The sequence below is a fragment of the Rhizopus delemar genome, genomic scaffold (genome assembly GCF_000149305.1).
Source record: "Rhizopus delemar RA 99-880 supercont3.6 genomic scaffold, whole genome shotgun sequence".
Classification (NCBI taxonomy): domain Eukaryota; kingdom Fungi; phylum Mucoromycota; class Mucoromycetes; order Mucorales; family Rhizopodaceae; genus Rhizopus; species Rhizopus delemar.
In genome coordinates this window covers 2,263,742-2,290,950 of record NW_027137832.1, presented here as the reverse complement: position 1 = coordinate 2,290,950, position 27,209 = coordinate 2,263,742, and the positions used below count along the sequence as shown (strand labels likewise).

At 42.7% G+C, this 27,209-nt stretch overlaps 13 protein-coding genes across 13 annotated transcripts; 7 read left to right on the top strand and 6 right to left on the bottom strand.

Annotated features, from left to right (window-relative positions):
* Nucleotides 1-1,273: 1,273 nt before the first annotated feature.
* On the bottom strand, nt 1,274-1,522 carry RO3G_08900 (uncharacterized protein; the record flags this gene model as incomplete). The annotated part of the gene is made up of 2 exons (XM_067663485.1): nt 1,274-1,413; nt 1,465-1,522. The coding sequence occupies 2 exons, from the start codon at nt 1,520-1,522 to the stop codon at nt 1,274-1,276; spliced, it is 198 nt and encodes a 65-aa protein (XP_067519586.1).
* A 609-nt stretch (nt 1,523-2,131) lies between these two features.
* RO3G_08899 (uncharacterized protein) lies at nt 2,132-4,398 on the bottom strand (the record flags this gene model as incomplete). The annotated part of the gene is made up of 7 exons (XM_067663484.1): nt 2,132-2,409; nt 2,472-2,575; nt 2,625-2,986; nt 3,038-3,152; nt 3,194-3,931; nt 4,004-4,040; nt 4,086-4,398. 7 exons carry the CDS (start codon nt 4,396-4,398, stop codon nt 2,132-2,134), a joined length of 1,947 nt encoding a protein of 648 aa, XP_067519585.1.
* A 1,233-nt stretch (nt 4,399-5,631) lies between these two features.
* Nucleotides 5,632-7,416, top strand: RO3G_08898 (uncharacterized protein; the record flags this gene model as incomplete). Its single annotated transcript, XM_067663483.1, has 1 exon — nt 5,632-7,416. One exon carries the CDS (start codon nt 5,632-5,634, stop codon nt 7,414-7,416), a length of 1,785 nt encoding a protein of 594 aa, XP_067519584.1.
* A 378-nt stretch (nt 7,417-7,794) lies between these two features.
* On the bottom strand, nt 7,795-8,199 carry RO3G_08897 (uncharacterized protein; the record flags this gene model as incomplete). The annotated part of the gene is made up of 1 exon (XM_067663482.1): nt 7,795-8,199. The coding sequence occupies one exon, from the start codon at nt 8,197-8,199 to the stop codon at nt 7,795-7,797; it is 405 nt and encodes a 134-aa protein (XP_067519583.1).
* A 731-nt stretch (nt 8,200-8,930) lies between these two features.
* RO3G_08896 (uncharacterized protein) lies at nt 8,931-9,191 on the bottom strand (the record flags this gene model as incomplete). The annotated part of the gene is made up of 1 exon (XM_067663481.1): nt 8,931-9,191. The coding sequence occupies one exon, from the start codon at nt 9,189-9,191 to the stop codon at nt 8,931-8,933; it is 261 nt and encodes an 86-aa protein (XP_067519582.1).
* Nucleotides 9,192-11,165: 1,974 nt separating this feature from the next.
* RO3G_08895 (uncharacterized protein) lies at nt 11,166-11,678 on the top strand (the record flags this gene model as incomplete). The annotated part of the gene is made up of 3 exons (XM_067663480.1): nt 11,166-11,250; nt 11,294-11,547; nt 11,601-11,678. The coding sequence occupies 3 exons, from the start codon at nt 11,166-11,168 to the stop codon at nt 11,676-11,678; spliced, it is 417 nt and encodes a 138-aa protein (XP_067519581.1).
* Nucleotides 11,679-12,045: 367 nt separating this feature from the next.
* RO3G_08894 (uncharacterized protein) lies at nt 12,046-12,693 on the top strand (the record flags this gene model as incomplete). Its single annotated transcript, XM_067663479.1, has 1 exon — nt 12,046-12,693. One exon carries the CDS (start codon nt 12,046-12,048, stop codon nt 12,691-12,693), a length of 648 nt encoding a protein of 215 aa, XP_067519580.1.
* A 2,549-nt stretch (nt 12,694-15,242) lies between these two features.
* Nucleotides 15,243-16,808, top strand: RO3G_08893 (uncharacterized protein; the record flags this gene model as incomplete). Its single annotated transcript, XM_067663478.1, has 6 exons — nt 15,243-15,591; nt 15,635-15,668; nt 15,717-15,862; nt 15,979-16,171; nt 16,312-16,664; nt 16,714-16,808. 6 exons carry the CDS (start codon nt 15,243-15,245, stop codon nt 16,806-16,808), a joined length of 1,170 nt encoding a protein of 389 aa, XP_067519579.1.
* A 487-nt stretch (nt 16,809-17,295) lies between these two features.
* Nucleotides 17,296-18,099, top strand: RO3G_08892 (uncharacterized protein; the record flags this gene model as incomplete). Its single annotated transcript, XM_067663477.1, has 2 exons — nt 17,296-17,706; nt 17,755-18,099. The coding sequence occupies 2 exons, from the start codon at nt 17,296-17,298 to the stop codon at nt 18,097-18,099; spliced, it is 756 nt and encodes a 251-aa protein (XP_067519578.1).
* A 371-nt stretch (nt 18,100-18,470) lies between these two features.
* Nucleotides 18,471-18,769, bottom strand: RO3G_08891 (uncharacterized protein; the record flags this gene model as incomplete). Its single annotated transcript, XM_067663476.1, has 2 exons — nt 18,471-18,655; nt 18,703-18,769. 2 exons carry the CDS (start codon nt 18,767-18,769, stop codon nt 18,471-18,473), a joined length of 252 nt encoding a protein of 83 aa, XP_067519577.1.
* A 1,134-nt stretch (nt 18,770-19,903) lies between these two features.
* On the top strand, nt 19,904-20,271 carry RO3G_08890 (uncharacterized protein; the record flags this gene model as incomplete). Its single annotated transcript, XM_067663475.1, has 2 exons — nt 19,904-19,928; nt 19,973-20,271. 2 exons carry the CDS (start codon nt 19,904-19,906, stop codon nt 20,269-20,271), a joined length of 324 nt encoding a protein of 107 aa, XP_067519576.1.
* Nucleotides 20,272-20,447: 176 nt separating this feature from the next.
* Nucleotides 20,448-21,276, bottom strand: RO3G_08889 (uncharacterized protein; the record flags this gene model as incomplete). Its single annotated transcript, XM_067663474.1, has 2 exons — nt 20,448-21,195; nt 21,266-21,276. The coding sequence occupies 2 exons, from the start codon at nt 21,274-21,276 to the stop codon at nt 20,448-20,450; spliced, it is 759 nt and encodes a 252-aa protein (XP_067519575.1).
* Nucleotides 21,277-25,729: 4,453 nt separating this feature from the next.
* Nucleotides 25,730-26,962, top strand: RO3G_08888 (uncharacterized protein; the record flags this gene model as incomplete). The annotated part of the gene is made up of 1 exon (XM_067663473.1): nt 25,730-26,962. The coding sequence occupies one exon, from the start codon at nt 25,730-25,732 to the stop codon at nt 26,960-26,962; it is 1,233 nt and encodes a 410-aa protein (XP_067519574.1).
* Nucleotides 26,963-27,209: the final 247 nt, after the last annotated feature.

Here is a 27,209-nt window from a genome sequence, read left to right as displayed (position 1 = left end):
CTTTGATGCGCTTTAGCTAGCCCACCCAAGATGACGGTTCTCGAGATCCCCTTGGCATCAAAATAAACCAGCAAGCCTGCCACATGAGATGCGGTCCCTATCGTCTTTTCGACCACATAGCCTGCGTCCGCCCCATACTTTTTACGAATCACTCGACTGATGCCATCACGCGAAGAATCCAAGACGAGACCGGCCGCTGCAGCCGCCCCACCGATGACGGTCGCCGTCGCCTTGAGTGCAGACCATCCAAAGTGACCCTTGGCCGACTTGGGTTCTGGACGGATGCGAGAGGTGGCGGCCGTGATGACCTTGTCAAGTGCGCTAGCAGCGGCACTTGTGACGGTATGTGTTGTGTTGTAGACCATGTCGAGTACATTTTTGTCTTGATCGCTCAGTTGAAAGGGTGTGGTGCTCTGAATCTTTTCTTCCATCAGTTGGCTTCCGCTAAATACAAAAGAGAGTTATTTTTTGATAAAAGTAGACCGCACAAACCTAGTGATTCCCTTGGCAAGGGCTTGACCTGTAAACACAAGTGCGTTTGCAATCCAATCGGATCCGGTGATCATGGCCTCTCCAGATTGATAGAGAAATTGAACCTTTTCCTAATATGGAAAATAATTCGTTTTGCCCTTCTTTTCTTTCTTTTTTTTCTCTCTTTTACCTTTGAATCCACATACACAGGGACTTTTTCTTTTGATTCAATAAAATCCTCTTGCTCTAAATCAATCGTGACATTATCCGCTACAACCTGAGTGACTTGACATGATTTTGGATCTATCAAGGCCAATGTATTTTTGATACAATGTCGATTTTCATACTTTATGAAAAAGGTCAATATATCCTGTAGTTCAACCAATTGATCTGGATTGCTTTTGAAATGGTAAATCATGAATACGTCCTTTTAAGTTTTATATACCTGCAATTGATTTTCCATAAGCCACTCTCTACATGAGGTATCATGATCGTCTCTTGTTCCAACCATGCTTTTGAATTGGACGCAAGTATGATGTTTCGTTGATTGAAGACAAGTACAAGTAACTTTTGGTCAGATTGGACCATGATTTTTAACAGTCCACAGCCAAGATCGCCTTCACGAGAAGAGGACAGGCGTACATGATCAAATTCATTAATTAATATTAAACTAGATATATCAGTATCTTTGGGTGTAATAGGTACAACAGTCATAATAAAGATAGAAAAAGAGAAAAGAAAAGGAAAAAAAAAAAAAAAGAATAGTTTTCTTGACTGATATTTATTATTCCAAAAAAGGTAATTAGAGCTGGCACTGACACGAGCAATTACTCACTGGACAAGTGGTATGCTTTTGAAACCAGTCAAACATATGAACAGCATGGCCTCCATGCCTACATGTTTGACACCAAGTAAACCAGAGTTCAAAGCCTGCAGGGTCGACTAGGAAAAAAAAAGTGAGTTGATAAAGAGAGTTGTAAACATCATACTTACTGTTATGTGTATCATTGGCCATGATCGTCTGTCTCAACTGGTCCACAGGTGTACCCATCTGTAAAAGACAGAGGGCGCATCGAGGCAGTGGCTTTCTACAACTCGAACATACCGTACTCTGTCATGAAAAGTAAGCATTCGACTCATACTGTTTTCACAACTACCTTTTGTTTACTAGACACCCTTCCACCTGGATTACTCGTCTGAACATTCATCCTCTTTCCCTCTCTATTTCGTGCATTCTGTATCACAAGACTGTGCCCCAAAGATTGAGCACAATAATTACAACGCACATAGACTTGTGGTGGTGCGATTTCACTTGAATTCATACGTTTACCACGTTCAATATCAAATTTGGCTCTCTCGTGCCACAGCTGCCAACGATCCAAAAGCAAACGATAGCTAAAAAGGGTTCAGTAGAGCAAACACATCAGGGGACTATGCCACTTACTTTTCTACCCAATCTTCCACCCGATTGTCCTTGAATCGCTTTGGTACAATGAAGCTCATCACAAGGCTCGCTGTCTGTACATCACCGTGTTTATCAAGCGCTTTTTCTAATATATCAATGCCTTTTAACGTTAGCCCAGTCACCACAATGCCTTCCACATCGCCTTCTTCAATCGCTTTCTCTACTGTCTTGTTTAAATAAACCGTCATCTAGACACTAAAGGTGAGCGACAAGCAAACGTACTTTGAATGGGTGCCGTTGTACCTGTTCATCATCTAGTATTCTCAACGCAATCGCCATGCGTTCTCGTAAAGGTAACCCTGGCTCTTCCAACACACGATACCAGTCATTTGAGGCAATATAGGCAAAGATAGCCTTCAGATAAGGACGATCGGCCATGTCATTACAAAGTGATTCACAAATCTCTTTCCAGGTATCCGACGTGCCTGATTGATAACTGGCCAAAATGGCCGACATCAGCTTTCGTTGCTGGACTAGCGTGTATGGTTAAGCCCCTCTTTTTTTTTTCTTTTTTTTTTTTTTTTTTTTTTCTTACCATGTTCATCTCTTGAATTACTCAGTGACTTGATTGCCCTCTCTAGATTACCATGAAACAAAGCCAGGGCCGCCGCCTTGTCATATTCTCCATTTCTCTCAAGCCTACAATGCATTCAGTATGATGTGGGTTCATTGACCAGGGACGACTTACGACACCAATTCCTTTTCAAACCCTTCACGATCAAACGCGAGACCACAGGCCATCAAGGCCACATTGCGTTGTAAAGGTTTCGAGGTCTCTACCATCGGCAGGTCACCTTCATCCAACGTATCCTTCACGTTCTGAGCAGAGGATTCCCTCGAGATCCTGGGAGATGTCATCCGAGGCGTGGCTGCCGGAGAAGACTTTTGTCGACTTTGTGATCCGACCCAGATGCCATAGACACCATGAAAACTGTAATCCAGATTACCTACTTTGGATAGCTTGGGAGCCATCTGTTCAGAAATCTTCATCCAAGTCCACAGCTCTCTCAACGCACGGTCTTTTCGGATGATGCTGATGTTCTTTTCACACTACCAAAAGAAAGTCAGTGAGACATAAAAAAGAGGGACGGCATAGGTTACATTCATCGAATAGCCTCCGACGACTCTCTTTCTCATGACGACCGATATATCTCTTTCCAATTGTTTTGCCAATAAACCATCCTTGCTTTGTTTGATCGTCTGATCGGATGGACTACTGATCAAGGTGAGAAGAAGCGTCAAATGGTCTTGGTTTACCTTTCTTCTTGAAGACTCAACTCGGCCATTTTCAAATCCATCAAAGAGGCCGGCTGACAAGCCATCAGGCCCTTTCGGCCCGTCATGACCATCCCTCCTGTCGGCTGCCATGTCATCTGTGAGGCCTCTTCGATCTTGACAGCTTCGAAGCTTCCGTCCGTGTGGACACCCAGGAGACGATGAGGCGTGCCTGGATCCAGTTTGGGGATGAAGGTAAAGGAAGCAAAGGGTTTTGTGCTCGACCGTGTCTTTCGATTCTTCCAGAGCACCGGAATGCTCAGGTCCTCATCGACTCGTTTTTGCTTGACAGAATGAACGACGGATTGAAGTGAGCAGGTCTCTTGGATGTCCCAAAGATGCATCTGAACCGTGTCCTTGGTCAGTGAGGCGAGCAAACCGGGCTGGGTGGGTGAAAAGACAATCTTGGATAGATTGTTTTTCGTTTCCGGGTTGAGTGTCAGGACGGCATCCGTGTGTTTACGAATGTCCCAGACTTTGATGATGCCTTCTTCGGTATAAGAAGCCAGTCGGTAAGGGTTGAAGGGGTCGATCGTCGTGCCATACACGGCCTTGGTTGAGAATTGAAGTGGATTGCTGTCGGCTCGAATGTCATAGACACGAAGGTATTTATTGGCCATGCCAGCCATCAGGATCGGGGCACTGGCATGCTCAGACCATGCACAGGACGAGATGACTTCAGATGAACCGTATTGTCGAATGGGTCCTACTTCTCTCGATCTGATAAAAACAAGATGAATACGCGACATCCTTCAGCTCTCTCCCTCTCTCTCTCTCTCTTTTCTATCTTACGCTAATCCAGCAGGTAGCTCACCAAACTTGCCCTTCTCTATAAACCAGTCAATACCTCTTGCTCTCTTCCTGTTTCATTTACCTTCAAAGAAATCAACAGATCGTGTGGTATCTATCCTCGATCGAGCCTCTTTAAAAGTCGCTGTTATCGGTGTCTGTGATCCTGTAGGCGTATAACTTTCCATCGATCTCGAAATGTCCCAGACAAACAAACAGGGCTCATTCCTGACTTTATCCAACCCGACAGCCAGCAGGTTGGGATGGTTTTTTGAAAAGGAAACAACGTTGCTGGTACGTGACATCTTGACACCCAAAGAAGGGTACTTGTTTGGCAGCATCCGTTGATGAGCCGCGTTTTCGGCATTCGGATACTCTGTCAACGCATGTTCTTGCATACGAACGAGCAGGGTTCGTCCGGTGGTGAGCCCAACGGCTACAAGATCAGGACAGTTGGGATCAGGTGACCAATCGGCGCACTGTTAGATGATTAGCTTACATGCTGAATTGTGCTTTATGCATTACCATCATCAGAGTAATCTCTGGTATAGTTGAAATATAACGAACTCTGCCTGGTGCTTCCTTACTCTATAACCCTCTTTTTCTTCAGTTATGAATTATGCAAAAAAAATAATTTTTCTTTTCTATCGCTTACTTCAGGTATCCATTCATACAACTTCAACTCGGTGCCTCCACACAAGAATTGATTTTGACCATGAGGTGACCAAATAAGTGATTTGGACGCAATCACCATTATTCACTTTGCAAAAAAAAAGAAAAGAAAGAGAAATGGTTTTAACTTCAGCACTTTTTTCTTTTTTTTTTTTTATATAAATATTATGCCACCCATTGAACGATTAGATGAAGCATTTCTTTCTCAACTGTTGTGTGATGATCAACATCAGAGTGTATTAAACACACAAGTGGATACAGCCACACTAACCCAAGTGCTCGGTCATCTGGACAACACGTTTGCTTCTCTTCAAACCGAACTCTATCAGTACGTTCAAGAACACCATGACCTTTTTTCATCTTCGCATCAGACCCTGAAACGACTCGAGCAAGCATCCGATGCACTGGCAACATCAGCCACAGAAGGCACCCTGACTGCCTCTGAAGCACAGCAGACGACAGAATCCACACTGGCGCAATACAGACAAGCCTCCGAGGCTTCCCGACGGGTGTCGAGCAAGATCGAGGCCCTCGAGAGGATCATGCGGATCGTGAAGACCCTGAAAGAGAACGAAACCAAGTGGCAGCCATCCCACTTTTTGGAGGCCATCGATGCGTTGCAAGCCATCGAGTCTGTGCCGCATGCGAGCGTGGCCGGATTGATAGAGACCCGCCTGACCGAGGCGCGTCAGCGAATCACGATCCGACTTCAAGAAGCCCTTCAGTCTGCGGTTCGATTCGAACCAGGCTCGATCCAGATCGTTCGGACAGGCCTGGACGAGATCCTGTCGAGTATGGACCGACTGGGACGATTGACAGAGGAGATGGTGAGTCTCAAGCGACAGGCGTTCAAGACCCTCATCCAGCCCTTTTTTGAACAGGGCGCGGTCGAGCGGGAACGGGTGGGCGAGAGGGAAGTGTTGCGGCTGAAGGAAGGCGAAAGGGAGCCGGTGAGCATGATGAAGGGGATCGAGGCCATGCTCCACTTCTTTTTTGATGCGCTTTTTGATGGCCAAAAGAGCCAAAAGACGGTGCTCTTTGGACACTTGGTTTTGCCTGATCTCATGCACTTGATGTTATCCCGCAGCATCGCGCCTGCCGTGCCATTCTCCAGAGACCAACTGTCTGAATTTGGTCGAGTCCAGAGAGCGGTCCGCTCCTTTGAAGCCGCATGTGCTCAAGATGGATTCGAACTGACCGAAAACCCGCTGAGCGACTTTGTGGACCACATCGATCGACACTATGCCAAGAAACGACGCGAGAGGATCCTGAAAGAAGCCCGGACGGTGATGCTCCGACGGCTGTATGATGCTGAACCGATACAGATCGAGACTGACTCTGGCCAAGTCCAAACGTACCACATCAGCCAATCCCCTCAACTTCTGGCGGTCCTGATCTCAGACACACTGGCTGAAGCGGCCGAACTCAAGACGGAACACCCGATCTCGGCCGCTCAATTGACCGAGGGAGTGCATGACCTGCTGGACATGTACCGTGCCATCATGCCCAGCCACCACCGACCTCAGCTGCTGTCGCACCCGTCGAGCGCCCTGATCTTTCGAAACGACTGCTTCTGGCTGGCCCATCAGCTCCAGACGACCTCCAGACGGTACGGGGTGGATCTGAAAGAAGGGGAGAGGCTAGAAGAATTGGGCAAGGCATGGCAAGAACTCTGCATGATGCAGCGTGTCGACAAGATCCAAACCACACTCGATGCGCTCCAGAGCTTCAGCGCCCCACAGACCAGCTGGGAACCCGTCCTGTCCACCGTCCTGGACCTCGTGCGATCCTTTGCGGACGACATCCGCCCTCGCGTGGACCCTGCCGTCTTTTTCGATATCCTCGGCCGGATCGTCGACAGCGTCCTCAATCGACTCATGGGCGATCTAGAGGACCTGACGGACATTGGGGCAGACGAATCGCACGAGATCGCTCGCAGCCTGAACAGTCTCATCCAGCTTGTGAGCGTCTTTGACCACCAGCAGCCCGCGAGCCCTGACCTCGTCGGACGTCTGGTGCCCAATTGGCTCAAGTTTTGGCTGCTCAAGGATATCTTGGAGATGAACATGCGGGAGATCATGGAGGCCTTCAGACGCGGTTCGCTTCACATGTTTCAAAAGTCCGAACTGGAGCATCTGCTCTGTGCCCTCTTTGCCGATTCGGATCTGAGAAGGATGAATCTGGAAGAGATCCGGTCTGGCCAGCCACCGGTGCGTCTCTCGGACCCTGTGTCCACACGGATACCTACAACCATACCCACAGCAACACCCACAGCAACACCCACAGCAACACCCACAGCAGCACCCACAGCAGCACCCACAGCAGCATCCGGCAAGACACTGCTCTATCATCCTGAGGAAGATGAAGAAACAACAGGCTGGGACGAGGATGAGGTGGATTTAGATTTAAACAAGGAAGGATGGGATGAGGATGACCTTGACTTGATGCCTGTCCACGAAAGCATCCGAGATGAGCAAAAGAGAGACCAACAGAATGACACTCTCGATTTACCGCCAGTGAAAGAAAAGACGGATGCAGACGAGTCCTTTCCAAAGCCAGCACGTCAAGAAGACAAAAAGGATGAACGATTGCCAAAAGAAAAAAATGATCCAGTCCGATTCTCTCTCGAGCCTGAGGAGGTAGAGGAAGGATGGGATAATGATGAGCTTGACCTGTCAATAGCAGAAGTACATGAATCTGGAGAAGGATGGGACGATGAGGATTTATTTGGTGATGAAAAATAATAGAAAAAAAGTGCTAGTTTATTATAATAAATACAAAAAATCATATACAAAAAGGACATAGTGAAATAAAAAAAAGGGGGAATCTTGGCATAATATAAACAAATCATATATAAAATGGGGGAATAGTCTACAGTGAAATCATAAGAGGGAAAGGAGCTTTTTTTTTTTTTTTTTTTTTTTTTTTTTTAATTTCTATAGTGAATCTTTTCATGACGTTTCATGTCATATTTCCTAGCAAAGGCACGTTGACAGAGTTGACATGAGAATAACTTGGGTCGATTGGGATTGTGTGTCTGCATATGTTCGATCATGTTGTGTCTACGTTTTGATCTAAGGAACAGGGTTAGGATGAGATACGATGGAAGGTGAGATGGGATCTTACCGGTGATCACAAACAGGACAAGCGTATTTCTTTTCATGAAACGGTGTTTCTTTTCTTTTCGTCGCTTGTTGTTCTTGCGGATGACATTCGATCGATGGGTTCATAAAGTAAGATTGATCCATAAAGTAGGGTACATCCAAATGACAATCCACAGGCGGATCAATCCAATGCTGTGATACTGGCTGCGGCCACAGCTCGGGGTATTCTTCGACGGGCACGGGAGAGGATTGCAATTGTGGTGTGGCCAGCAAGTCAGCAGGTCCAGGGGAATAATAGAGTTGAGGAGTGGACAATAAGTCTAGGCTGTCATCCATCAGTAAAGTATGGAGATCGTAATGTGGTATTTCAGATTGAATACAATGGTTTTCGATTGAATACAAGTAATTTTGTGAAAAAGACATTTTTTTTTGATTTATTGAGAAAACAAAGCAAAAAAAGAGAGGTTGTATTTATACCAGAAAATTAAATTAATAATATATCAACTGAATGCGGAGAGGCTTTGAACTTTTTGACGTGTGTCGTGCATTGTTCTGTATTCTATTTTTATCTACACAGTTTGAACACAAAAGTTTATCTAAAAATATATTCTTCAGTGTATAACACTAACCCCGTTCTTTGGCTTTTGAGGGAGGGCTTACGTAATTGATCAATAAATGAAGAAGCCCTTTTCGCTTAATTAGATAAACAATCATGTCTATTAATGAGTTGAAGTAAACAATTCTTTCTTTTATTTAATTTGTCATCCAAGATCTGATTGGATATGTTAACAAAACAAGACATCATCCATTGGGTACAAAAAGGGGTAGATTCAGTTTACTGCATTTAGTAAAATGTGAAGCAAATGAATTTGATTGGGTAGCACTTTACAAGATCTGCTCCTTTTTTTTTTTTTTTTCTTTAACGCGTCTCGTACCTTCTCTTTCTCTTTTCTGAAATGTTATCTTTGAGCGAAGCAAAGTCATCCATCGTCCCTTTCTATCAGATGATGACTAGGAAAAGAAAGAAAAAAAAAATAAAACTAAAAATATCAAGCTTGTCATACAGCGCCTTGTTCTTTGATTAAAGTATGACGACTGTGACATGTTACAATAAAAAAGATGTCTTCTTTTTGCGCACCCCTTCATTGTCAGACTCAACAGTGATTCAGTCTTACTCCGACAGATGCATCTAAGCCTGAGGAACCCTTCTCCAGGCAGTGACACACCCTTTTGAAACGCCATGTGTCTCTGTGGCTGTAAAACTCCTTTTGATCAAAAAAGATAGTGTACACAGGAACCTTTACCATGAAAGCCATGTGTTCCAAAGGGGGTGTATCAAAGTCAGCTAGTGCCATCAGTCCACTCTTGACTGTCTTGGCTGAATTTGAAAATAGGTTGAAAGGTACCACAGGCATTGGGAATAAAGCCGTGAGGATGGACTTTTTTTTTACATTTTGTTCTCAATTGGAACGATTTCAATATACTTTTAGGTCTGCTCTCTTTAAGCGCCAATCATCCTCTTGTTTTCTTTCGTCATGGCCTTTTCAATCCAATGAGCCCAGTGTCAGGGAAGGTGCGTTTAGGTTCATCCAGTCTTTGTCATTTCTGTATTGATTAGTAAAATAGAATAAACATCAGACACAATTTTCTGCTTTTAATGTAAACATGACCCCTAGTCCTTCAGAACAATGTGAGCATAGGATATTTCAAACATGAAGTAGAATGAAATGAGGCCTTGAACACAAAGGGAGAGATGAATGTAAAAGGCAGATGGGATGATGTGCAACTATTCTCAAAAAGAATATAGATTTCATCTTGTTGAACAATCCATTGACCAAACTTGCACAATTGCTTTTTTATTGAACAGTGTATAAGTGATCATGTACAACCTTATTAAACTAGATTTAAAAAATAAAGTTGTACGACATCACTTGCATGATTCAAATAGACAATAGCCAAAAAGGTATCGGGACTTTTTTTCTTTTTTAAACAATTTACTTTCATCTATTCTCTGGTTTGATTGAGTTCATCTTCAACCCTCATTCACAGTTTACTTTCCAATCCTATACCAAGTGACAGGTAAAGATTATCAAAGGAAAAAAGAAAAGAAGCCATTCAGAAAACAAGGTATACTGGATATACTGACAGTGAAAAATAAAGCCATGAGAGCAATTGTCATCGTTTCACTCCATCCTCTTCTTTAGAACCCAAATATCTTTCCGTTGTCTCTTTCTATCAACTCTATTTGTCCTTTTGTAAGGCTCTTTTGCATTCCAATTGGAAACACCCTTTCAAGTCATCCCGACCTTTCTACAACCATCTTTAGTGTCTTCAAATCATCGCTTGACATAGGTTGCAACTCACACACAACTCACTTTTGATCATGGCCCCCCCCTCCTTCTATTGCCTTTTTTTTCAGCTATCTGAAACCATTGTGACGCATTCTTTTAAATTCCTTGATTGTCTACATCAAGTTTACTCTAGGATTTATTAAAGTGGTTTAAAGAACAAGCCTCTCTTTATTTGCTCTATCGAAGCCTTCCTGGTCCTGTTGTTTCTAGTCATTTCCTGATACTAGAATAGAAAGGATAAAACAAGTCTGTACCAACCTCATATACCATCCTTTTACTATTATCCATAATTTGCTGCATCTTTTGCCTCCTTTGTCTCAACTTTTAGCTTTGGTTCACTCAGAATGTATGGTTTAATTTACAGATGGGTTGTAGTCGTGATCAGATTTTGTTATCATTCACACAGTGGCATTTCAAGATTCTGTAGAGGGAGTTAAACAGATACAAGGTGCTGCTGGTAAGCATGTCATACTAAGCGAATCATTGAAAGAGATGGCTACCTGACACATTGGGCACTCTGTGAAAAGGCTCAGACAATTGACATACTTGAAAATGATGAGAGAGTACAAGAGATTTGGATATAAAAAGGGGGGGATTTGAAACAACAGCCAATGCAGTCCATTGCGTCAACCAAGCGCGCACTTACAAGGCATGGATAAACATCGGATGATCGTGTGGCTCATGTGGACTAGCCCCCCTCCTCCATCTCCTACAAAAGCCTCATCGAGAATACACAGCCACCGATGGTTTGGTAGAAGACCATGTCATCTGCTTCTTGATGACCAATCATAATCCTCTTTTCTTATTGGCTACCCAAAAAGGAGACCCCCTCTTCCTTCTCTCTCTCAGAGGATTCAATCCAAAACAAAAAATAAAATCCAAAAAAGGCAAAAAGCTTCCAACCGGATTGTTTTTGTAAAGTCAGGAAAAGAAGAACGTGATGGATGGATTCATTTGGGTAACGCACTTTATTGATTTAATTATTAGTCTTTTTTTTTTTTTTTTTTTTTTTTTTATTTTTTTTCACTTATTTATTCCATGACCAGTTATCCACTCATTCCTTCAAGATCTCCTTTTCGTATCAGAGACTCACAACAAACCAAGACACAACATCCAATAAACAGTAAGTGAGTTTGTGACGTAGCAAAATATAACTTGTTTTCTAGTTGTCACTGAAGATCAGCAGCGGTGGAGTTTTGCATTGGAGCTCGATGACATGTGGCATATGAAGCCAGTGCAACAGAATCAGCAGCCAACACAACCTGTCGTCCAAGACGACTTGTTCACTCAACTTCTTATATCGCAAGCCCTACTGGATTCAAACGATTTTGAGATTCTCTCGTTTGAACAAGTCGAATCGCTCAAAAAGGAATATCAAGACTTGCGTGATTTGATCTCGACCCTTTCACAAAGTATTCAGGTAGAGACACGAATCAAGAATGTATCGAAATCGTTAGGTAACATGCATAACAGTCGTCACTCGGTCCTTTACCTTCAACAACAAAACCAGTCGAATGCGATCCGACTGAACGAATTGATGCAGCGATATGAGTACATGAACATCAAGGCCTTTGACGTCCAAGAGACCTTGCTCAAACATACAGCGGCCGTTTTAAATAAGGGGATCCAGACAAGTACTCGAGAAGGAGGCCAGAGACGGACAGAGGTGTTGAATCGATTGCGAGGGATCGTGAGTGGGTACTGTGGGGAGCCTGCGGAAAGCAAAGATCCTCTGGCCCTGCTGCACGCGATCGATCGAAGGCTGACCCAGATCACATCTCACCCCAGCAGCCAGGACGAGATCAGCCAGTGGACTCGACTTCGAGACCGGCTGCTATCCAAGCTGACCCACACCGACGTCTTGCTGACCGCCTTGCTGACACAAGCCTCGTTTTATACCCAAAAGAGAAAGGCATTCATGTCTGAATTAAATCAATATCGAAACGAACATGCAGCACTACTCGCACGACCGACCCAAGCCCAGCCAGCCCAGATCGAACCGACGGCGGAGCAAGACCTCCTCCAGGACTGTCGACAGCTTCGACTGCGGATCGAACAGCTCGACAACGACATCAAGGCCAAGTCGCGCTCGATCGATCAGCAGGATCGAAAGATCACCCAACTCAAACAGGAACTGCAGTCACCCACACCCGACCTTCAGACCCTGCTCGACCGACAAGCCCAGGCCTGGTCGGCCCATCGGACGACGGTCGAAAGCAACTTGGATACCCTCATGATGGACTATGACGCGATCATCACCACCGCCATGGACTTTGACTCGCACCGGATGAAATACGACCGAAAGATCGATCAGCTGGCCACCAGCATTCACCAACTCGAATCTCAACTGGTCGAGGAAAGGATGAAGGCGATCGTCGGCAACAACACGACCCAGCTCCGTAAAGAGTTTCGTATGCTCATCGCTGACATCAAATCAAGTCATGAACAGCGTATGCATCGGGAAGTACAGGAAAGGCTCAAGCTCAAGGTCCAACTGGAACAATTGCAGCATGACCCTCACTCCTTCACTCGCCCTGTCCATTCCGTCCAAATCCAAACCGAATAAAACGTTTCTTTTTCATGACCCAAGGACATCTTCTTGAGCTCTCTTTTTCATTCCAAATCCATCGGGCATCCTTGATGGATCTCCATCGACCCCTTGCCAAAAAAACGTCGAGTGACCATCGATGGTTGGATTCTCAATCCATGCCAATCGAATGAACTCAAACAAGGAGGAGGGGAGACCCAGCAAGATCCTCTGTTGTTGACATGCGTTGAATGTTGATTCGATCGATAGACTTGGTTGGGTAAAGATCCAGTTCTCCAAGCATGTAGCCAAAGATCCTTTCCAACGACAGATGGATCGTACCTGTCTCTGGCTCACTTTTTGAGATCGAATGCTTCTTTTGATCAGAATCTCTAGCCAAGAAAACAAACGAGCGTCGTATCTACCTCATTCAATACTTTTTCTGTATGAAATGACTCAAATCTTGTACAGGTACCGAATACATCCTATTCCTTGTTCTATAGCCTTTGACTCATTTCCAACATGAACCCCATAAACTATTGATATTGTTCAAGCTCAATCATAAAGTGGGTCCTGAACTCACTTCTGTTCCCAACTCATTCCACTTCCTATCTAAAGGCATAGTGTGATTCAATGCATCTTGAAATTTAATAAAGAGATTAGAGACGCCTTCAGTAGGTCGAGTACTGTTTCTTTTTTATTTTCCATCTTTATCCTCTGCAACGCTCTCAACGATGACTGTGATCCTGACCGATCGTTCAACCGAAAACTGACAGGAAATCACATCGTCTTGACCGTGTCTCTTGCTGCTTTGGTCTATCAGCAGTAAAGAATTCTCTCCTTTTTCACTTGATCCACACTTTTTCTTGTACCCCCCACTGACTTCAAGTTCCAGGGTTGCCTTGGCCATCTCTCTCTTTTTTTAGTGAGAACAAAGAGCAGATCCTTTTCAGGATGGCCTTTTTAATAAAATCCCCCCTCCTTTGCCCCTCCTTTGAACCCTTTTGATCTAAAGTCCCACACGAAGGATGCTTTTTTTTAGACGATAGGATGTGAGCCAACGACTTGATCGGATCAGCAAAAGACAGGCTATGCCTATTCATGTCCAAAATAAGACGGAGGTCGTCTTGAATACGTTTGTCTTTTTTTGGCTTCCTTTCAATCACAAGCGCCGGCCGTGTCCAGGGAGCCGATCGCACTCTACAAACACACGGTCGATCATGCACAGAGCCTTTGAAGAAAACAGGTCTTGTCCAGCACCCAGCCATCGTCCGTGTCTCTCTTCAGCAAGCGACCGGAAGAATGAGTCCAAGGGATTTCGAGTAGAAATGACGGACTTTTTTTCATGCGCCCCCCCCCTCCTGCTTCACTCGTGTCCTCTCACACCCTCAAGCCACTTGGAAATCAACATGACAAGGCAGCCGATGCTATCCTACGACAGGAGAGAAGAACATTAAGGGGTCAAGTACAAAGGTTGAAAGAGGCGTTTCAGAGACCAGAGCGACTTTTGAAAAAGAGAGAGAACCGGATGACTTTGCAAGACATTGTGTGCAACCCTCTGTGAAGAAAATCAACTGGATATACCCGATCAAGAGGCGGGATGGATGATGTAAACAAAAAAATAGGTAGGGTCACAAGGGCTCAATTGGTCTCTGTCGATGGCACCTGTTTGTGATACGCTGGAAGCAGCAATGAATTGAACGGGCGACGCGTTCAAGATTGATCCAAAGATATTCTTTATTAATTGAGGTTGGACAAGATGTTTTCATAAAAAGTAGTGTAACAAAAGGGTCAAATGGACCTTGTTGTCATCCACTGCTTTTGGATGGGACAATAGGATGCCCCTGTGCTTCAAGCACACGTCCTACCTGATCATCGTGTCTATCTCAAGGACCCAGAGAGACAGGAAGGGGAACAGGGAGTGAAGCAGAGCGTGAGTGGATACAATCCGGGCGATAATCAGATCGTACTAAAATGGCAAGTGTTGCCCATTAAAAAAGACCTATCTGACTGATCAGTTCTGTTTATCTTAGACATGTACCACTTCACTTTGAATCTCTCCTCTCCCGTCCCAAGGGAAAATGCAGAACAAAAGGGAACTATACCAATCGTATCCTTTCCTGGTGTCTCTGTGGTTGGTTATTGTACACAGTGGGAAAATAATCAGCCAACTTCTTCTGATCTTTCTCTGAATGCGAACGCGCGCGCGCGGGGAAGCCGGCGGACCGTAGATGGCCGAGATTGATCAATGGTAAGCATCAGAGATACATGTTAACTGAGCTTGTTTCCCCACACACATGCACAGAGAGATATCTAGGGTGGGATTGAAAAAAAAAAAGACAGAGAGACATTGAATGATCAGAAAAGGTGGAAAGGAAAGAATGAAGCCATCTTTTTTTTTTTTTTTTTTTTTTTTTTTTTTTTTTAATTTCGTAATACAAATGATATTAAGATGGTGCTTGGGAATATCTGGGAAAGTTCACTGGCTTATATAAAGACGGACGTCATCCTTTGTTGACACATCATTCCTGCAAAGAAAAAAAAATAACGGCATGCGTATCCTCAGTCTTTTTTCTTGTTCGCTTCTCATGTCGCTTGTGGTAGCCAAAGAAGGCTTCGTGACCGTGGATGGTGATCGATTCGTGTTGAATGGTGAGACCTATGTGGTCAAGGGAGCCAACTACTGGCAAGGTATCAATCTGGGTGCGGTCGATTCGGCCGGAGGAAATCGTACACGTCTGGTGAAGGAATTGGACGAGATGAAGGAGATGGGCATCAATAACTTGCGTATCATGGCCTCCTCTGAAGGTCCTGACGATCAACCTTTCCGAATGAGACCCAGTCTGCAGTATGCTCCTGGTAAATACAATGAAGATATCTTTGAAGGTTTGGATTTCTTTATGAATGAAATCGGCAAGAGAAACATGACGGCTGTTTGTAAGTGAACGCATCGGTTGACGTCGACTCATTCTCTTCATAGTGACCTTGAATAATTTCTGGCATTGGAGTGGAGGGTAAGAAAAGAAGTGAAATAAAAAAAAAGAGTGCTAAGGGATCTGTAGATTTGGTCAATATATCAATTGGATCACGAATGAAACGCTTCCTTATCCTGTGACGGACTATGATCCCTACACAAAGTTTGCAAGACGATTCTATGTGGATGACAAGATCAAAGAAAAGGCCAGTACACTTTATAAAAATCATATTCGTAAAGTACAAACCCGTCGCAACAAATTCAACGGAAAGCTCTATAAAGAAGATCCTACTGTCTTTAGCAAGTATTCATCCCCTCTCCCATCTTCCTGTCACTCATCCATCGTATAGGTTGGCAATTGGCCAATGAACCCCAAGAGGGTCCCAGAGAATGGTTTGAAGAGATTTCAAAGTTTATTAAAGAAGGAGCACCCCATCATTTGGTTTCTTCTGGTATCGAAAGTAAATTGAATGAGACCGATTTCTTGAATGCTCATGGTCCCAAGGATATTGATTATTGTAGTTCCCACTGCTGGGTTGAAAAGTAAGTCGTCTTCCCCCTTTTTTTTCCCTTCTCCTGACCGTTCTCTCTTTCTCTCTCCCTCTCCACACACAAACCATTCTCTCCCACTTTTACGGTCCCCCCCCCCTTTTTTTCATTTCACCTAACTCACGATTGATTAGCTGGGGTTATTACAACGCAAGCGATCCAAGCAAGAAGAGTTTGAAGAAAGCCCAAAAGTTTGCAAAGGACTTTATCAACCGAACCACCGGATGGGCCAACAAGATTCACAAGCCCATCTTGCTGGAAGAGTTTGGTATGGCTCGCGATGCCTGGCGCAACCCATCCGATCCTGCTTACAAGTACAATCCTGGTACACCCACGAGCCACAAGGACACGTATTACCACGGCATCTTTCAACAGATCACCCACTTGGTCCATCAAGGCCGTCATGCCGGCGCCAACTTTTGGGCTTATGGTGGTCTGGGTCGATCGACAGATGAACCGAATCAGTTCAACATGACTTGGTTGGGAGGTAAGTGGTTGGCAACCCTGGATCGTTCACTGATTCCCCTTTTTTCTAGATCCACCTCATGAACCCAAGGGTTGGTATAGTGTCTATAACAATGACACCACAGTCCAGGTCATCAAGAAATTCAACAAGCAAGTTCAAAAATGATGACAACAAACCACATAAATAACCCGACGCTTCACCCGTTCTTTTTTTCACCCCCATTCCTTATTCATCAATAAAAAAAAGGGGCATTCCATTGTAAAATCCGAAACCGTTGCTTTAATAAATCCTCCCTGACGATCAAAAAAAAAAAAAAAGAAATTATATTATTTTTTTTCCCTTTTTTTCACTCCTCTTTTTTTCTTTTTTAAATACCTTTCTCTCTTTTTCTTTCTTTCTTTCTTTTATCATGAACACATTACCTAATTATCATGACGACCCAAACAAAGTCAACACGATTTCTGCCAAACACCTCTCGCACCATGCACTTCATCCAGCCTTTAGTGAAAAATACGCCGTCGGTCAAGAGTTGGGCAGCGGAGGATTTGGGTTTGTGGTGTCTGCGTATGAACGACAGACGGGGATCGAACGCGCGGTGAAGTTCATTGTGCGAAAGAAGGTACCGAGGTCAGCCTGGGTGGATGATCCTGAGATGGGTCTTGTGCCTGTGGAGATCCATGTCCTCAAGCGAGTGCGTCATGAGAACATTATCCAGTTTTGTGATGTCTACCAAGACTCGGTCTATTTCTATCTCGTCATGGAGCTCCACGGCAGTCAGTGGGTCGCTCGGCCGTCGACCCCCACCAGCCGTTCGCCTGCGCTCTCTCAAAACTCACAGTCGACGATCAGCAGTGACGAAGAGGAAGAGATGCTGTCCAGACCGTTCGTCAGGCGGGCGTCCTGCGATCTGTTTGAGTGCATCGAACAGCACAAGCACTTTGATGAACCGCGTGCAAAAGAGATCTTTCGACAGATCGTGCACTGTGTGGCCTACCTGGACCGTCTGGGGATCTGTCACCGTGACATCAAGGATGAAAATATCGTGATCGATCAAGACTATAAAGTAAGTCGACCTCTCTTGCCCTACTCTCTCTCCCTGACTCTTTCTTAGGTCAAATTCATCGATTTCGGTTCGGCCGTCGTCCTCGACCGTCCTACCAAAAAACGCTTTGTTCGTTTCTATGGCACGGTCTCATCCGCACCCCCCGAAATCTTGCTCAACCAACACTATCGTCCAGAGTCAGCCGACATTTGGTCCTTGGGTGTCTTGCTCTACACCCTCTTGTTTGGTGAAGTGCCCTTTCCTGATTCAGCATCCGCCATTTCGGGTCCAATCATGCGGCCTAGAATCAAAGTGTCTGTGGAATGTAAACATCTCATTGTTTCACTACTCGAAAAGGATCCTCAACACAGACCTACCATCCATCAAGTCTTGACCCATCCTTGGTTTCATTAATTCTTTTCTTTACGCATCGATTTAAACCATAAGCTTATGATACCCCCCTTCTAATCCCATTCACCTTAATTGACTACATCTCTTCTTAATCTTCCCCCCTTTCTCTTTTTTTTTGCATCTCGATTCATCTTGGTGAATTCATTGTATTATGACTTTTTTTCTTTTGGCATGCCCAAATATGTTTTCCTTCTATTTTTAAACGGAGTTTGAAATGATTTATTTTTGGAATAAAAGCCAAAAAAATAAAAATAAAAATTAATTACAAAAGGTGACAATGCGGGTAAAGGTGTTTTGAATGATACAGTGGGGGATTTGAGGGAAAGAGAGTAAAAGGGTGATGAAGTTGAATAGAAATGTGGAGGTGGTATATTTTAAGTGCAAATTTCTGGCACATTGTAAGTGTTTGTGTTGTTTTTGTTGACTTGATTCACTTGACTTTCTTTCAAGTCTCTTTCAGCCATCATTTTTTCCAAATCTCTTTTCCACTGTGATTTCATTGTTAATAATTCGAGCATGTCTCGATAAGTCAACTTGGCTACTTCTTGTGCTGTTCGATCTATGAAAACATGAGTAACAAGGATGGGATCATGCCACGCTATTTACCATAATCTTCATTGGCAAAGGTGCTCACGAATTCAACGTCACCAGAGAATTGGACTTTCTTGTTCATCTTTAAGAAAACAAGAAAAAAAAGAAAAGAAGAAAAATAGAGACCATTTTTATAATTCATCTCGTTCCGCGGAATCGCTCTGACCCCCCTTAAGGTCCATGTTCTTTAAAAGGAAATTGACTTTTGTGTGTGCCATCCGTTTTTGTAGTCCATACCCTCTCGAATTCTTTCGGCTCAAGCAGGTTGTGTTCAAAAAGTAACACAGCCTTCTCTTTCGCTTGACACGTTCCCTTGGGTCCTTTCCACGTTTTGGTTTGAGTAAAAGAGAATTACGTTATTTGTTATCCACTCGCTTCACAAACGTCATTTTGACAAAGGGAACTCTAAGCAAATGAAAAAGTTCAGCGTACCGGATAATCATCTCACCCCCACCTACACGGACCCGCGTCTTTTTTTTATTAATAAAGCGTAATTTAATTTCTATTTTTTTTTTTTTTTTTTTTTTTTTTTAATTGAAAGTGTGTGTGTGTAATGAAAAAGAGAAAGAAAGAGTGATAATGAATCGTTGATTGCTTTTCATGATTCATCACTCGAATGAGTTTTATTAAAAAAAACTCGTCTTGGTTGCGTCACACATCCTATCAACATGAGCAGGTTAGTGCTCTTTAAACCGAGATACACCAATTTACCTCTTACCGAGATTGCGGAGTCCACTGTTTCTCTAACCTCACCCTCTGTCTTTCCCGCCATTGTTTTTTTTTTTTTTTTTTATTCTAATTCTTTATTTAAAATGGGTTTGCATGACGGATATTCGGATGCTAACAAGATCTAAAATTGGATAAACCTAAATCATAAACAGATCCCTTCAATGTCTTTTCTGCTTTGGACATGTGCTTTACTATAAAAAGATAAATGTCACACATCATTGTTTATTCAAAATAAACATTGACCCTCATTTGATAAAGTGGGATGTTACGAGCCATTTTAGCCCTAAATTGTATTTCTTTCCTTGTTTAAAACAGGACATCAAGTTTGAACTAGGAGAAAATAAAGTCTAGAGTTTCCTACAACTCGAATCCATGCCTCGGTTCACTTTAGAAATGATAAATAAAGGATATACACTCTCACATCATTCTCACCAAAAAAAAAAAAAAAAAAACCTTTTTTTCTTGTAAAAAAAATCTTTTTTAAACCATGTTGGATGCCAATCGATTGATAAGTAAATAAATCATCTTTATAAAGAGTCATTCATCGTCCTTGTAGCTTCCGCTGCTGTTTTCATTTTTTGCAACCGGGTGAAAGAGATGAAGGGAGTTTATGTGGTCAAAAAGAGAAAGGTGTACGTCCAGTTCGATCAAGAGTGGATCCAGATCTGGCCAGAGTACAAGACCGACGCTTCTTTTGAAAGATGGCGTGTGAAGCTTGCATTACAATACATGTGGATCGCATTGGATTTGTATGATTTTCATGTCATCTATGTCTCACACGGAGAAGTACGTTTGAATGCATGTAACGAAGGCACAGCTGCATTCGAGTATACGCTTGGACGAGTCGCACGATGATCATTGTCTGTGGGTCTCAATATACGATGGATTACATTAAAAATCACAATAGTTTTCTTTATGAAAAAAGGTTTCTAATAGTTATTTAATTAGTTTTGTTTATACAAATGACATGATTTCACAGAATAAAAAAGAGAGAAAGGGTAGAATGCAATAAAGTGAGTTGATTATAGAATCTAATTCATCGTTTCCACTAATTTGTTGATGTCATCATCAGCACTTTCTTCTTCACTGCTTCTCTCGATCACTTCCTTCAACTTCTTTTGACGCCATCCCTTGACAGGATCATGTAATTCAAAGGGTTCCAAGAAACTAGTGACAGATGCAAAGTTTTCGCCGACTGTAGACACTTCATGAACAAGATCTTCCAAACAAATAATATCGAGCTTGCCCAAGGCTTCTTCGATGATGGCGTTATTACTGAGAGGAGTACGTTTGCCGCTGACCAAGGTCGAACCACGCTTCATGATCAGATCACGGATGGTCTTTAAGCTGGGTGAACCATAAGTCACAAAAGGTTCCACTCGCAAGAGATCTTGCATCGTCGTCTCATTACAGACCACAAACACACCACTGTTCATCTTCAACAGACGCAGGTTCTTGAGCGCCCGGACAATATCAGGGTGAATCGCCTTGTCGGTCTTGATACGAGCCACAAAGAGCAATCGACCGTCGCCCTGCTTTCGCTTGGACGCTTTGTTTTTACCGGCCTCGATCGAACTGATACGACGCTTTTGCTTTTCTTTTGTTCTGAACGCACGTACAAATTCATCGGCTCGCTTGAACTGTGTTCTCTGTGCCAACTTTTGCTTCTTTTTCGTCTCGGCTCTCTCTTTGGCCTTTTCGGCAGCTATTTTGTCATTACGCTTTCTTTTCTTTAAAAGCGTCTCCGATACATATACAGGGTTGGCAATCGTTCTGTGGCTGAATACAAGACACCATCAGTGAGTCATTTCCCTTTTGGATCTTGTTCCTTTTCTTTTTTTTTTTTTACCTGTCAGACATTTTACAAGATCTCGTCTTTTTTTTTAAAAAAGAAAGAAAAAAAAAAAAATAGAATGGGTGGCTGAGAAGAAATAAAAGCAGGAGCAACGATTGAATCAAGTGATGTGATTGGCTTGAATTTCACGAATCAGAATCCTCTTCCCTCCTGCTCCTTCTACATTATTTCAAGCTGCCCTGTACAAAAAAAAATAGTCTTTATTGTCACAGATACTGATAAAGTATGTCCTTCATGCCTTAATACAGCAGCTTTTGAAAAAGTCCAAAAGAATACACTTTTTATAAACAACAGGAGGGGGAACATACGGTAGACAGACACACACGATTAGGACAAGACCTCTCTTCTCCTTTTGGTTGAGATCCTGTTTGTCTACTGCAAAGTTGCTTTTAAACACAGACTACCACGTTCATTATGCTAGCAGCTTTGAATGGCTCGTGTTTGCCTCACTGAAAAAAAAAGGGTCATAAAGGGAATAAAAGGCAAAGATTGCTTATGCCAGTGATCGATAGACTCTCAGGTTGTCACAAGGTTTTTTCTAAAGAACCCACGATTTAGAATTTCAATCGTTTGATGTCCTATAGAACGATGGCTCTTCTTGTTACGCTACCCGTCATCGGTTGATCAGGGCATGTCTGTATTGAATATCACAATGTCTGAACAGACTTTGATCTAGAAACCAGTCTTTGGCATAGAATGACCCCCTAGGTTGTTTACACCACTTTGAAAACATGAATCCCATCAAACAAACTTCTCTTGGCAATCAACCTTCTTTCACCTTCCATTGTAAGCCTCGAGAGATCATGAAAAAGACCTATCTAGACAATTCTGGTAGAAGCTGACAAGTACAAAAACCCTGGAGGAGCATCCCAAGCGCTTTGAATTCTGCAATCGGAGACCATGGCCTCTTTTCTCTCTCTCTCTCTCTCTTTGTCACCATGGCTTGTTTTCCTATGCCATCGCTGCCTCCTTCAGGTTCTCTTTTGACCTCCTTCCCTTCCCTCACCTGGATTGCCGTGACTCGTTATTTCGACCCTCTTTTTTTCTTTCTCCTACTGAATTTTTCAGCCCATTTTTATTGACAGAAAATTTTCACTCATCGTAGGTCGTTCCTACCACTATTGTCGTGTAATCACAGGCCATCAGTCAGGTTTTCAAATCAAGGCATTCCATCATCCTGGCTACGTGTTCATTTGTGTTTATCTGAGGAATCCTTGAAATATCAATCGTAAACAATTGTTCAGAGTTTGCTATTCTACTGTACCTACCCTACGCACACACAATCTTCACGGTCACTTCAACCCAAAATCCGCCAACGGTGCTTCCGCTAAGGGTGTTGCTAAAGGCGGCCATGAAACACATCATGCGCAGCTACATATTCTGTTAGATATGCTGCCTAAAACAACTCTTACAGTTTGCCTACGGCTCCCTGTAAGATTCCTACGTTACGATTAAAACATGACCAATGCTAATATTGTTTGTAGTTCTAGAGAAAAAAAAAAATGAACATGAGAAGTGGCAATTCAATAACGTGCAAAAAAAAAAAAGAGTAACGCAAGCGTTGCAACTTTTTGTTTTCTTCTTTAAGCAGTGTTTCCCGTTGTCCATTCTTTCTTTTATGACTAAAGATATGAAGAGCCCTAAGAAGTCTCAATAATCAAGTAACAAGTCAACTCAAGGGAGGGGGAGTATAAAAAAATCCCAGGAACCAAAAAGACTCCAGCAATCAAATAGCAGTCCACACAAAGAAACGGTGGAAATGACAGTTGCTAATTTGTATGTTATGTTTAGTTTCGCTATACGGTGGAGTGATAACTGAAACCAATGAATAGAAGACTGTAAAAGACTATGAATGTACAATAACGATGAGATGAACACGAGTTCTTGACTTCAATTGCTTGAACGTGCAAAAAGAATATATTCGGCACCCAAAATTAATTTTAACGAGAAGAAAGCCTTTTTTATTACTTGACAACAATAGATACTCTGGAAATAAGGTAATTGGGGAAAATATACAATTGTAAAGAGTATTATGGTGATTTTGATAAATAAAATAAATGATGTATCAATTGAGTTTTCGTTTTCATGTTGATTCTTTTGGTGTTCTTTTCTTGTTTAGTGTGCTGGCACATTGGGTGAACAATGCGTCCAGAGATCGTCTTCTTGATGTATCCTGTGAGGGTAGAAAATGATAGGTAAGAAAAATAATGTCGGCCAATTGTGGCTTGCATTCATTCAATTCTCGATGCGGTGAAGCTGATTATTTTCCTTTCCTCTTATTTTCTTTACATTTTCTTTCATAACGTCTGTTAGAGTTATCCAACCACATCGAAAAGCATGCCATTAGAATCACCATGAAAAGGAGCATCGTTTGAATATAAAGTAAGCTTTAAAAATCTAAAAGGAATCAAAGGTGCCTCCCGACCAAAATCCGTCTTTGTCAGCATTGACAACTTTAACTGGGAAAAAAAATATAACTCGGAGTCAACCTTTTGTAATATTTTTTAAGACCTTGCCGAGGTGGTACTCCATAATACCAATATAAAGATCGATGACGGGGAAATAGTATCGGATGCAAGCAAAAGAATGGCTATCATAAACGACTATGGCAACACGGAGTTTGGGAGAAGGGTCGACATGCTGATATCACTTCAAACGCAATACCAACATGACATTGAATTTTGTGGGATAGAGTTCAAAACTCAGGCAGCTAATGATAGCTTATTGCAATATCAGCAGTCAAAAAACATTCGTATTAACGCTACTATGTTGAACGACATCATAGGAATCACAAAAGACAAGCGTGTAAGCAATTTTTACATGGATTGGTGGGGGTACCACTGGGTATATCATACAACTGTTCAAACAAAAAGATTACTTTGTCGCCCAATAGATTTCTTTGATGCACGCCCCAAGTTCTCTATTGGAGCTTGATGATTTTAGAACAACACTCAAATAGTTGTTCAAATGGCGCTATGTTACCTCATGAAGTCGAGCGAAAAATAAGACTTGTGTTGTTTCAAAATAAACAAAAGTACGAGACCATTACTATCAGCTCACCAATTTCACCAATAGTTAGTCCTCCCCCTCCTTGCTACCAATAGATGTTTTCTTCACCCCAAGCAAAAAAACAGTCCATCGAACTTTTCGAAACTATGCCAGTATAGTTACTTTGTGTGGTTATATAATAGTTGCTCTTATATTATCTTTATCAGCACTACGTTTGTCATTCTTGTAGTTTACATTCCAACATAAAACATTATCATACCTATTATATAGTTATCATTAAACTTGTAACTCTGTTTAGAGTATTATGAAGCTTTTAGAATATGCACACCAAACTTTTTTGACTTTCAGTCCTCTTCATGCCTACAAAGTAGCTTGCCCTACTTCTTTGAAAGCATAACCATACTTCTAGTATGAACGAACCTAATGATTAGGCTTCTTATTTGTTCTTCGCTTTTCATTGTGAGGCTTTCCTTTTGTTGTTTTTCAGGTAGTTGACAGTTGAAATATAATTGATAATGTAATCAATAGGGTTGCTAAGAGCAAGGAATAATCCTAGCTCTAAACTGTGAAAAAAGATAAAACACAAAATCAAAAAAAAAAAAAAAACTAGTTATGTTTAATCAGATGGTTACAGTATCCTTTATTTCGATAAAACCAGGGCATTATTTATATGATCTGAAGTTGTAAAAATTCTATAAAATTTCTTTTAGATTGCTGTCAAGCTATGTTTTTGGATATGCTTCCAATAAGAATTGTTAGCTGTCAAAACATTGGATGAAAATTCCAAATGTGAGAAAGAATCATTATAAATCGGGAAATAAAGAGGTCAGAGTGAGTCACTAGGCCATTGTGGGTCGTTCCTACCACAATGGCCTAGTTGGTGAAACGGAGACAGAGGATGTGGTGGGTACCCGCCCATGTTTCAAGTCCTGGTGGCTTTTCTTCCCACCCTAAGAGGTTGCAAAACCCGCACTAAGCGTAGCTTCTTAGGTATGAGGGATTGGAATTTAAGTAATCATAATAACAATAAAAGCGCGGCCCAAAGGCCTATAACCACATCCTCTGTCTCCGTTTCGCCAACTAGGCCAATTTGGCAGCAACCTTGGCCAAAAATGGCAATCCATACGAGATGTATTTGGCAGGAATTGTTAAAGGTTTCTTTCAAATTTTAAACAACTTTGAAAGAAACTTATTGAGTGTCTTATCCATCCAATGCAATCTTCTTGGGTGACTTTAGAGCATGATTCCACTGCCATTCTTGGCCAAGATTACTGCCAAAATTTAGTGAAAGTTTTCTGCCAATAAAAAATAAAAATGGCTGCCCTAATTTTCAAAATGTTCCGCCAAATTTGCTGTTGGACTCGATTCAGTCACAGCCATTGAATTTGGTTTCAGCTCTCTTCCAAAAAAAAAAAGAGTAAAATTTTTTCTTTTTTCAACCGACCGCACATGTCTGAAGGCACAAAGACGATTCCAAGTGAAGAGGCACTTGTAGAAGCCATTCAAAAGATCAAACTTGAAACACCTGAAGCAGGCATCAAGCGAGTGACGACGATGGTGTTGGAACAGCAACCGGATTGGCAAGTCTCTGAAAAGCGAGTCAAGAAACACCTTCAGCAGTGTGGACTGATCCAAAGTGCACAGCCTGTCAAGTCAGGTCTGGCCGATGACCCATCGGTGCCAGTGTCCTTTATTGATCCCAAATTGGACTTCAAGGCTGTTTCGGACTGTGTGGTCGCCCGGATGGTCGACCCAGTGACCGGCAAAGGACTGTTTGCTTCACGCGATATCAAACAAGACGAGATCCTGTTTACCGAAGAACCCTATGTCTATTTCCCTCCCTGGGAAGGCTTCTCACTCGCCCGTTCAGGCCATGTCTGTGGCCTGTGCTGTAAACCGATCCTGTACGCCAACCGACTCACTCAGCACTGCAAGCATTGTGACATGTACTACTGCAGCAAATCCTGCCGGGCCACCGCCTGGGATCAATTCCACCAACTCGAATGTACCCGTCTCAATCCGGCCATCACGCCCTTTATGAACTTTTGTGAAGGCGAACGTTGGCAGGCCCCAATGGCCGTCGCTCGTATCTATGCCCGTCTGATCCTGGCCCATCAGCGGGAGGAGCTGAATGACGTGATCGGTCGTCTGGACGCCTTTGCGACCGTCAGTCAAGAGGAACGTCAGGCCAAAGAGACCGAGTGGATCTTTATGGAGCAACCGACCCGTGAGCTTTGGAACAAGGCCCGTGATCTCTTGCGAAAGGCCTACAAACAACCCCCGGCCAAGTGCAAAATCACCCAAGATTTGCCCGAGGCGCTCAAGGAAAAGTTGTTTGAGGACGAAGAGACCTTTTTGAACTTTATGGGTAAATTCAACATCAACAATCAAAACGGTGGCATGTATCTCGTTCACTCTCACATCAATCACAATTGTTATCCTAACGTCAGTATCGATTACCCTAACCCTAAATCACAATACAAGATTGCAGTCAGAGCCGTGCGTGATATCAAACAAGGTGAACAGCTCTTTGAGACGTATGTGAACCCAAGATGGAATAAGGAAACAAGACAGACCTATTTGGATAAATCTTATTTATTCAATTGTAAATGTGAACGCTGTGAAAAAGATTTGGAATTGACAGACGAATTACGTAAAGGCTTAAGATTGAGAGCAGAATAAAAATATAGTTTATTGTACAATAGCAGATTCATGTAAAGTAGATAAAACATCTATTAATGTATTGATGCCTTGAAGAAAACCATCGTCAGGACAAAAAGAACCTCTTTCAGGCGGGTATGTCATATTATCTTGATTTTCAATAATTTCTTTTCTTGTAATACAATGTGTAAAATCAATTAATTTCATCTTAATTCCTTTACTCAATTCTAATCCATCATAAACAATCAACAAACTAGCTCCATAAAAT